At 40.1% G+C, this 10,578-nt stretch overlaps 1 protein-coding gene across 1 annotated transcript; it reads left to right on the top strand.

The window, feature by feature from the left end:
- ca12 (carbonic anhydrase XII) lies at positions 1-10,377 on the top strand. Its single transcript, XM_028959291.1, has 9 exons — positions 1-378; positions 1,402-1,422; positions 3,089-3,268; positions 5,653-5,795; positions 7,821-7,916; positions 7,993-8,056; positions 8,140-8,297; positions 8,383-8,509; positions 9,050-10,377. Exons 1-9 carry the CDS (start codon positions 318-320, stop codon positions 9,691-9,693), a joined length of 1,494 nt encoding a protein of 497 aa, XP_028815124.1. The 5' UTR covers positions 1-317; the 3' UTR covers positions 9,694-10,377.
- Positions 10,378-10,578: the final 201 nt, after the last annotated feature.

Here is a 10,578-nt window from a genome sequence, read left to right as displayed (position 1 = left end):
GTTGAAACGGGGATCACTTTCTCTCCGCGGCCCGGAACGTGATCCGATGCCGGCAGCACGGTCCGACACGCAGCATTCTTACATCCTTATGCCGGAATGGGACTGGACGGGATGTCACACGAGACGCTGGCGCGACGCGAGGCGCGTGTTGGAAAGGTTGTGCGGAGTTTTGCGGGAGGCTTGTCGTGTCGCTGACGTCACGGAACCACAGAAACAACCTGCCACGAGTCCTATAAAAGCCGGCTCGGCCACAACGTTATGATAACGCCTTTCTTGAGTTCAAAAAGTTTGTCGCCGACGTCTCGTCAGCTGGGAAAATGCTGTGCGTTATTATGCCCGCGCTGGTGTTACAATTCAACCTCCTGACGTCTGTCAGAGGTAAGAGGTTTATATATATATATATAATATATTTATAAATGCAATTGTAGCCTATATGTTTTCATTTTTTTTAAATTCTTCTTCTTTATGTTGCGTGATGCACGTATTCATTAAAATGAGTCGTGTGAATGCAAATGTAATCCTGTCGAACTTTTACCTTGTAACTGTAATCGTGCTTTCTAAACGAAATAATAATTAAAATCTGACGCTGATGCACAAACGTTTGCTGAAAAGGTAGCCATGGAAACCGCACACCACCTTTAAATACATGCACATTTAGATTTGTGTGTGGGTGTGTGAGTGAGCGAGCGAGAGAGACAGAATGCGTGTCAGGTCTGCAGTGGTGAGGACAGAAATGTCAATGTCAACTCCGATTAAGTCATTTAAAAAAGTTAACATTTAGCAGTCCATCTTGTGCCTGCATGCCCTGTTCTGTGGGCATATATCAGGGGTGATGTTGGTAATGACTGTCAGATTCCAGCAGTGCTTTTCATGCTTGTCCTGTTTTGAGAGCCTTAAAAATCTGGCTGGCACTTTTATTCATAGTAGTTAAATCTTTCACATGAGTTGACCTTTTTTGTAGTTTATTCTATTTCCTCAGATCTAATTTTTTTGCTTTTCCACTCTCCTTGTTTATTCTTATTTCTGTTATTAATGATGTCCAGGGTCAAGATGTACTGTGTACAAGGTTGGCATGTGTCACCCATGTTATTACTGTGCACTTGCTGCTTAGCATTCCAGATCTGTGTGTGACCTATGACTGTGGACATTAATGGGTTCTTCCCGAACATTTTCAGCATGAACACATTCTGTACACACCACAGGCACTTCGAATGCACGCTGTGATCTCCTGGCGGGCTTGGCACTAGCTGGCACTGCCCAGACGATCCAATCTCCAGCATGTGGCTTTATTTACAGAGATTTATGCCGGCCGTTCATGTATCCGCTGTGGCACTCTCCTAGATATTTCATTTAAGGATAGTTTTAAGTTGACAATGACCTGTTTCTCTTTCTGTTTTTCAGGAGCAAAGTGGACCTACAGTGGTAAGTGCATTTTATTGTAGCGCGTCCCTTTAACTACTACATTTAACCATTATTGCACTGAGAGATCAGTGCAATAACAAAGGCCCACTTTAATTTAGATGCCAGTGGAAAAAAAATGTACTATTGTACTATTCTTGTTGTGTGTGTGTGTGTGTGTGTGTGTGAGTGTCACTTGCTATCCTTTAAGTGTTTCCCCTACATGATGTAACAAACTGCACATTCATTAAATCCCAGAGTAAACAAAGAACTACTTTGTCAGCACCCTTCACTGCGAAGGCATTGTGTATCGAGGCAGCATTAACATCACTGTTTGTACGACAGCACTGTTCGTAATCACTGTTGTCACAGCAGGAGCCTGACACAAGTTGGCCAATCAGCAGGCTGATCTGTAGTCCCTCCGAGTCTGAGGACTCTTCTGAGCCTTGCCAATAGTTCATACCACATACGCACATTGCCCCATGGCGGAAAGGAACTCGTGCCAGAGAGTGACCTCTGTCTGATCCTGTGGCGTCTAATACAGTCAAGCCCCGCCCCCCAACCCTTACTGTGCAGCATAGAGAATTGGTTGAGGGCAGTTTTTAAAGTAGCACCACCTCTTGTGTTGTCACTGCTCCTTTACCCCATGGCTCTTGTGGCCATCTGAGGAGGCATCTTGAGTCACATCTCCGGCTCACTTATGTAAACTCATTGAGTGTAGCGGTATTCAGCTCTCGGCACATGTGCAATACTTGCCACTGCTAGTTTATCTGGAGCCACTGATGTGACAAATGTCTGAGTCAAAATGCCCCTGATCTAATTATTTTTATAATATAACTAGCAGTTAGACCAAGAAGACGTGGTTTTAATACTTACCCATGAAATATGAAGGTTTCATAAGTCAAACTTCTATAACCCCATTGTGAGCTTTATTTAGATTGACGAGTCAAAGACTCTTGGTGACCATTAGAGCCTTAGGACTTCTGGCTTTTTTCAGCTGACTCAGGCAAGCCACTTTATTCTGATCCAACTTGCTGCTCACAGGATGAAATCATGCTCCCTGAATATTTCACATTGTGTTACCTGTCAGTCATTTTCCATATCCATATCACACTGAGACCAGGACAGAATTTTTGGCATGATCTTGGCCAGGGGTTTCGTGTGCCAAGCAGTGCTGAATGTCTGAAGGCTGACCAGCAGCTGCTGAAGGCTCCAATTAAAACTGCAAATGTACTCTAGAGTGAATAATCATGACCAAAAAGATATTTTTTTCTTCTTATAGGAGCGCCTACTCTTTTCCTTTTTTTTTTTCCCTCAGCGAGAGCTTAAGTTTGAATTCTTCTGAAGGTGAAGAATTTTTAGTAGCCTAGATTGTAGTGGCATGTGAAATACTGTGTAGAGAGGCAGACAGTTTTGCATGTGAAGAACTGACTTTTCATTCCATGTCCTTCTAGATTGGTGGCATTGGCTCCATCTTCCCTATGACCCTTGAATATGAATAAATGAGTTGACAGAACCTTGAAAACCTATTTATTTCTTTATATAGGGGTGTGAAAGAACCCTTTTGGAAAGAAGTCCTGATTTCAGGAGTGGAAATGGATAAAAACTCTGTGCCATGAGATTCCTTCGGAATCTTTTTTTCTCAGCCCCCCTCTCTGAGTGTGTGCTGTAATTCTAACTGGTTTTGTAGGACCATATGGAGAACAGAGCTGGTCCAGAAGCTTTCCCTTCTGTGGAGGTGCATTTCAGTCACCCATTGACTTCCAAACTCCTATTTTGAGATATGATCCAGCTCTGTCACCCATTGAAGTGAAGAACTACAACCTGCCACCCAGTGAGCAGCTGACCATGAGCAACAATGGTCATTCTGGTGAGTATAATAATTTAATCATTTAGGAATTAACACGAACCATACGTATAACATAACATTGCAATTGAATATGGCCATTCCAATTAAAGTTTGCACAATGAATTTTGTTTTAGAGGGCTCCACCCTCACCATGAAACATCACCCTGTAATCAGTCTTAATTTGTGTTCTGACATCTTGGTTTCTTTTGAAGTCTTGTACTTTGGGTTTAAAATCATGGGCATTATATAATTAAACCAATAAAAGGACTTTAATCAAATATTAATTTAAATACAAGATAAAGAGATCAGCTGGAGCAAGACTCAAGATCACCTACAAGCTAGAAATTGTGTCCTTGGGTGTCTGTTTTTGATCTTTGCTTCTGGCTCAACACAGAGAAAATGACAGGCGTTTTCTCCATAATGCCGAAACCAGTAATTTTCTATAATCGCCCTCTTATTATGCTCCATGTATGCAGAATGTGGATCTCTTTTCATTCAGAAAATATGAAGAGCCCTTATAATAACTTGTCATGAAGGTAACATGTTAATGAACAATGTGATATATAAGGCAACCTTTTAGGTTAATTATACTTCAAGGAGACAATGTTAAAGGCAGGATATTATATGGGTTGGAACACATGTTTGTACAATCTCTGCTCAACCTTTGTGTCATGCTGTCTACAGTCCCTGCATGTGTACAAATTGACCTCAAGTGCCGTTGAAATACTGTTTGAAGTGCTGTTTGAATATATTCTAATAAGCTTGGTAAAGCCCATTGAGTCAATTTTTGCAAAGACATAAGTGTTGTCGCCTTGTCATATGAGCTTCACCTGTGATTAATAATGGATCAATTAGGTCTCAGTTGTGTATAAAAAGAACCCCAGTACACTAGAGCTTCACATCAACTGCAACTAGACCTCTGCAAACATGCCTAAGAGTCACCCTGAGACTAAAGTGTTGATTATGAAGAGACTGAAGACCAGATCCACTGCTGATGAGGCAGACACCTTAAATGTGTCTCAAGTATAGAGGATAAAAAAAAAAGATTTGAAGAGACTGGAGACATTTTTGACAAGGCCAGGTCAGGCAGACAACTGTTCGAGAGGAACGTTTGTTGGCTTGAAAATCCAAGGCCAGCCCATTTTCCACTGCAGCAGAGCTCCACGAGACCTGATCACCTGAAGACGCTGTGTCAACCAGAACAGTTTGTCGGATTCTGTCTTGAAATGGCCTTCATGGTTGAATCAGTGCCCAGAATGACAATGACAATCACTTCATTTTAAGAAGCCAGCACTAAACAAAAGACAATTGAAAAACCGTGTGGCATTTGCCAAGGCCCACAGCCTGCTAAAAGAATGGACGCTGGAAAATAGGCAGAAAAAAATAATTATATATATATATATATATGTGTGTGTGTGTGTGTGTGTGTGTGTGTGTGTGGATATTTTCAGATGAATCTCCTGTTGAATTACACAGTTGCCACAAATATTGCAGGAGGCCTACTGGAGCTCGCATGGATCTGAAATTCACCCAGAAAACAGTGAAGTTTGGTGGTGGAAAAATCATTGTCTGTGGTTACATTCAGTATGGTGGTGTGCGAGAGATCTGCAGGGTGGAAGGCAACATCAATAGTCTGAAATACCAAGAAATCTTAGCTACCTTTTATATTCCCAACCATAAAAGAGGCCAAATTCTGCAGCAGGATTGTGCTCCATCACATACTTCCATCTCAAAATCAAAGTTCCTCAAGGTGAAGAAGATCAAGATGCACCAGGGTTGGCCAGCCCAGTCACCAGACATGAACATCATTGAGCATGTGGGGTAGGATGAAAGAGGAAGCATGGAAGACGAAATCAAGGAATTTTGAATGATAAAGAACTTAAATGATAAATCTTTTTTCAGTGAAACTAATTCATTTCAATGCTATAAACATAATTTGGTAGGGATTTAGCTTTTAATAAGAGCTATTTCTAACACCAGTTGATTAAGTCAGGTTAATAGCAGGTGTTTCTACAAAATAGATAATTGACAAGACTTTTGTCAGGGAATGTATGCAAATTGCTTTCATGGTCCATTTACTCGTATTTGTCACTCATCTTCAGTCGCAAAGCACATCAGGGAATGATTGGGTGTACAAACCTGGCATGTGCTAATGTCAGTGTGCTGGGTAACAGCCAATGTGTTGAAGGGAGTGTAAATAGAGATGACAGATGGTAGAGCATGGCAGAGGGCTTGCTGAGTTGGCAGCTGTCACAGGTATGCACCCTGCCATGTTTTTGCATGCATCACCATTTCTTAGTACATCACCAGGCAACAGATCTGTCCATCACGTCTGCCAGACAGGGGTTTAGAGAACATTTCTGCAAAGATTAACACTTCCTTTTGTTGTCATTTTGTCTCTGCAGTGAAGCTGTCTCTGCCTAGCAGCATGCACATCTCCAGTATGCCATACCGATACTCTGCCTCCCAGCTGCATCTCCACTGGGGCTCTTCCAGCTTGCTTGAAGGATCTGAGCACACAATCAATGGCAAGCAGTTTCCTGCTGAGGTGCGGAGAATTGACGTGCACACAACTACACATACATATGTGTGAATTCCATTAGCACATCTACCTAACAACATAACTGAGCTAATCATTCATATCATATTTTCAGACACTCAGGCTGTTAATTTCATAACACTTTGTTTTCATGACCACTGTATTCCCCAGTATGATAACAGATGTCACACCTAAAACATATTGCATGTGAAAGATGGTGGAACGGCTATGAGTTGTACTTTGCAGTTTTTTTTAGATTTCAGTTTTTCAGCTGGAAATGTTTTTTATTTCTTAATTGAGCGTTTGCTAAATGCCATAATGCAAATTGGTCCTTTCAGTCACATTAATTGCTTTAAATAATTTTATCTAATTGAATTGTTAATCACCATATGTCTTTCTGTTATGTACATGTGATTAATGGTGCGTGGAATTAGAAGTCAAATTATTTATTGTGTTAATTTTTTTTTTTTTGGCTTTGCTATCCATGTCAGTCGACCCCATTAGAAACAGAATTTACAGTGCATCCGGAAAGACACAACACCCCATAATGACAACATGAAAAAGGTTTACTTGAGGTTTTGGCAGATCTATAAAAAACATGTACATGTACAAGTATTCACAGACTTTGATCAATGCTTGTTGATTCACCTTTGGCAGCAATTATACCCTCAGTCTTTTTTAATATGATGGCACATGCTTGGCACTCTTATCCTTGGTCAGTTTGTCCCATTCTTCTTTGCAGCACCTCTGAAGGATGGGTGCACAGCCATTTTAAGATCTCTCCAGAGATTGTCAATCAGATTCAAGTCTGGGCTTTTTTTATCTTTTGTTTCTTTGTGCTAAAACCTCAAGTAAAGTTTTTTCATGTTGTCATTATGATGTGCTGTGTGTTGAATTCTGAGGAAATAAGGGATTCTCATCTATTTTGGAACAAGGTTGTAACATAACAAAATATGGAAATGTGATTTGCTGTGAATACTTCTCAGATGCACTGTATACAACTGCAGCATGCATCACATTACTTATTTTCTTTTAATTCATATTTGGCCAAATAAAATTTTTTAAGATTATAAAACATTGGACGTTTGCAAAAACGGAACCAATCAGCTCCACATATTCTCTCATTTGATGTATATTTGGATCTGTGATATACATGGATTTGAATGCCTGCAAAAGCCAGCAATATTGTGGTAGTAATTTTTTGAATTGGCATTTGAACTGCTATGTCTGAAGCACACAGTGTGATTCATAAATCTGGATCGCCCATATGATCTTTTGAACATTATTGTAGCTGCTATGATATTCCTAATTGACAACAGGATTTTGTACTCTTTTTGGGTAACTCTCACACAATGTACATAAATTAAATCTAAACACCCTGAACAGAGAGTAGTTTAGTAATTTATTTGTTTATTTAGTGAGTTTTTTAGAATTATTTTAGAAGTAAACAAGGGAGAGGATGTTTCCTCAATAAAAAAAGAATATTACAAAAAGTTTTTAGATGCCTTGCAAATGAATGTAGTTTATAAAAGGCAAGATGAGAAACAAGTAATTGAAAGAATGGAAAATGTCTCATGACAAGATATTTCAACAAGGCATATTTACAAGACCATTGGCTCTCCACAATGGAGCCAGACTCCTCTCTGTGGCTTAACATGCACTTCTAACTGGACTAGCAGTTTTTTTTTTTTTCCCTTTCCCCATCAACCTCTGAAACCACAAGGCTCCCAGTTTGTTCCCCTGAAGACATGCTATAGTGGATGCATTGAATCCTTCAAGATTGTTCCCCATTTAAAATTTTCCCATGGCAAGTCCACACGCATTCTATAAATATGTTTCCAGTACACATTCGCGTCAAACCCAAGCATCTAATGTCTTGTCTTATGTCCATCTAATGGCTGCTAATGTCTTATAAACATTCAAAACCTGATTTGTCGGTAAAAAACCCATAAGCAAGATAACACAGAACGTTCTGAAATGTCATGCATTTATGTAAATAATAACCCTTTGGTGTTTTTTGGTTTTGTTCCCTAGTTGCACATTGTTCATTTCAACTCTGACAAGTATTCAAACATTTCTGTTGCACTGGATAAGTCCGATGGTCTTGCTGTCCTTGGGATTTTGATAGAGGTAAGTCCATAATTATACAAATTATTCTGGACTTTGTCAGTGTTATGTTCATTGTAATGTTGTGTTGTAATTTTAGGTGGGCAACTTCAATCCAGCTTTTGACAGGTTTCTGAAATACCTGAATGGGGTTAAATTCAAGGGTATGGTGTTTTTTTCTTTTCTTTCAGTTTTCTTTCCCTGCGTCCAGCTGTCTTAATAATATGCATTCTCCTGATCTCTTCAGACCAAAAAGTACAGATCGCTGCTTTTAACATCCGTGAGCTGCTACCTGATGGTTTGCATGAGTACTACCGCTACGATGGTTCCCTCACTACTCCACCGTGCTACCCCAGTGTATTGTGGACTGTGTTCAAGAATCCAGTCACTGTCTCCAGACAACAGGTGCATCATGTATTCTTACTGTGACTTATACTACGCATTTATTCTACCGTACATGTTAATGTTTTCTGTACTTTTGTATTTTCAGTTTCTATCACTGGCCACCTCACTGTATTCATCCAGTTCTCAGGAGTCTGCCCCTGAGCCACTGAACAGAAATTTTCGGAAGACTCAGCTTGCAGACAACAGGGTGATCTTGGTGTCCTTCCAGCAGGGTAAGTCCCAGTTTGCATGCATGGTGGGTAATACTGGGTTGTCTGGGTATGGTGAGCTCACTTCAATGGCAGTGCTTGCTGTGGGAATGGGCAGTTTTTGTTCTCTATAGATTCCTTTATTGAAGGAAATGCTACATTTTAGAGAATTTGTTTGCTCTGCTGACATGAAGATGGTCAAAATTACCTTTGCTTGTGAGGCACTACCTGTCCATGGTTTCTACTTAACTGCACTCATACGCATCAATATGAGGTCAATTAGATGCTTTGCTTTGCATATGCCTTTCTGCCAAACCTTGATTTTATTTCTTAGTGGCACACCACATCAACCCAAATGCAGCACTCTGCCATGAAAAGGATCTCTCATGGTTCCATTGTGATTGTTGAACATGCTTGGAACTGTCTGCTTTAAAGTGGAGACCATCTTTCTGCTGCTTTGTTGATGCATGGCTATTTGAAAAGGTCCATGTCGCTGCTTTTGCATGATTTGGAATAGATTTTAATTGAGCCAGATTTATTTTTAAATAAAACTATCTGATTAAGGCCGAGGACCGCATGGCTCTCTTAGAGTGGTGTCTCCTCTCGTGAAGAGGCGAATCATCCAGCAGCTCTTGGCAGGGGATCTGGCTGACCTGGCTGATGAGGAGCTCTACAAGCTCTTGCCAAATATTCGACAGATGCCCTGGGCCAGCAACAAATGGATTAAGACCAAGAGCCAGCAAAGCCATTACCAGGACCGTCAAAAAAACAGGTTGAATGCTGTATTTGCTCCTAAAACATCTCAGGATTGGCAACATTTGGGCAGGTTTGACCTGAATGAAGGAACAATTGACTTCTCAGTCTTGAAGCAGGACGTTGAGCTCCTCACTTACAGAGCTCATGACCAAGACAGCCTGGTCCAGTCTTTGAGGAATGCAGTGTTTCCAGAACTGAATCTCAGGAGTTACCTGAGCTGCAAATCTGAGCTGGATCTGGCGACCATCAGGAAGATACTCAGTGGAAGACGCACGGATGAGGTCAATGAGATGGACCAGTCCCTGACTAAAGCCCTCTTAGGGCAGAGGAGGAACCAGCAACACTCAGTCCTGTCCAAGCAAATGGACTCTTTCAAAGTTGGCATCCTAAAGGACTCTTCTGGCCCAGTCAATAAATACAACAAAAAACAACCAGTTGAGTGGGAGGACTAGAGGTCAATGGTACCACCAGACCTTAGTTGGTCTGGCATCTTATGAGCGAAGGGGAATTCATGGGAACTTCATGCAAAAACAGCTTCCCAAGAAGTCTATCATTAGTGTTCTGAATCTTTATTTTAGGATAAACAGCAAAATTGCTTTTATTTAAGATTTTTCTTAAACACTGTATTTAGTTATTTGGACATTCCAGTAAGACTGCTATGATTTGCATTTAACAAAAGTGGTTTTACCTATCTGTGTGCTTATATTTTGTGTGTGAATTTGTAGAAAGGTTTTCATTATAAGGCTGTTTCTGGGAAAAGTCCCTTTTGTGACAATCATCATGTATGTTGAAGTGAAATAGATTTTCAACCAAGAGTCTATGCTGCTATTTACCATTGTGTGGAAACTAAATTGGTGCACAAGCAAAAAAAAAATTTTTTTTAAGCAAAAATTACTTTGGCTATTACATGAGCGACTTTTAATAAGTGTAACTAATTTCTCCCATTGTTTTATGTGGTTTGGTTTTTATGTCTTTTATTTAATACCTCTGCTGTTTTAGCATTGGACCATAAAAGTATATTTGTTGGTTAACTTGAACTTCAACAGAGACATTTTCCAGCCATACATAGGTGGGGTTACCAGTAGGTGGGATATCCAGGTGCAAAATTATCTTAAATAAAATATACTTTCAATACATTTAAATTGGTCTCTTAAAAGTTGTATATTGAAATTTGCATTTGTAATTTGTGCTCATACACACACAAAGTGGGGGGAAAGTGCCTAGTTCTCCCCTCTGAATGAACTGTTAAATGGCATCATGCTCTAATAAGACTTTCCTTCCTTACTCTCCCACTGTATTTTTTACAAATGCTGATCTTTCATTTTCTTTCTTTCTTT

Source organism: Denticeps clupeoides, chromosome 17 (genome assembly GCF_900700375.1).
Source record: "Denticeps clupeoides chromosome 17, fDenClu1.1, whole genome shotgun sequence".
Classification (NCBI taxonomy): domain Eukaryota; kingdom Metazoa; phylum Chordata; class Actinopteri; order Clupeiformes; family Denticipitidae; genus Denticeps; species Denticeps clupeoides.
The sequence above is the reverse complement of the archived record's forward strand: the minus strand, read 5'-3'. Positions and strand labels throughout refer to the sequence as shown.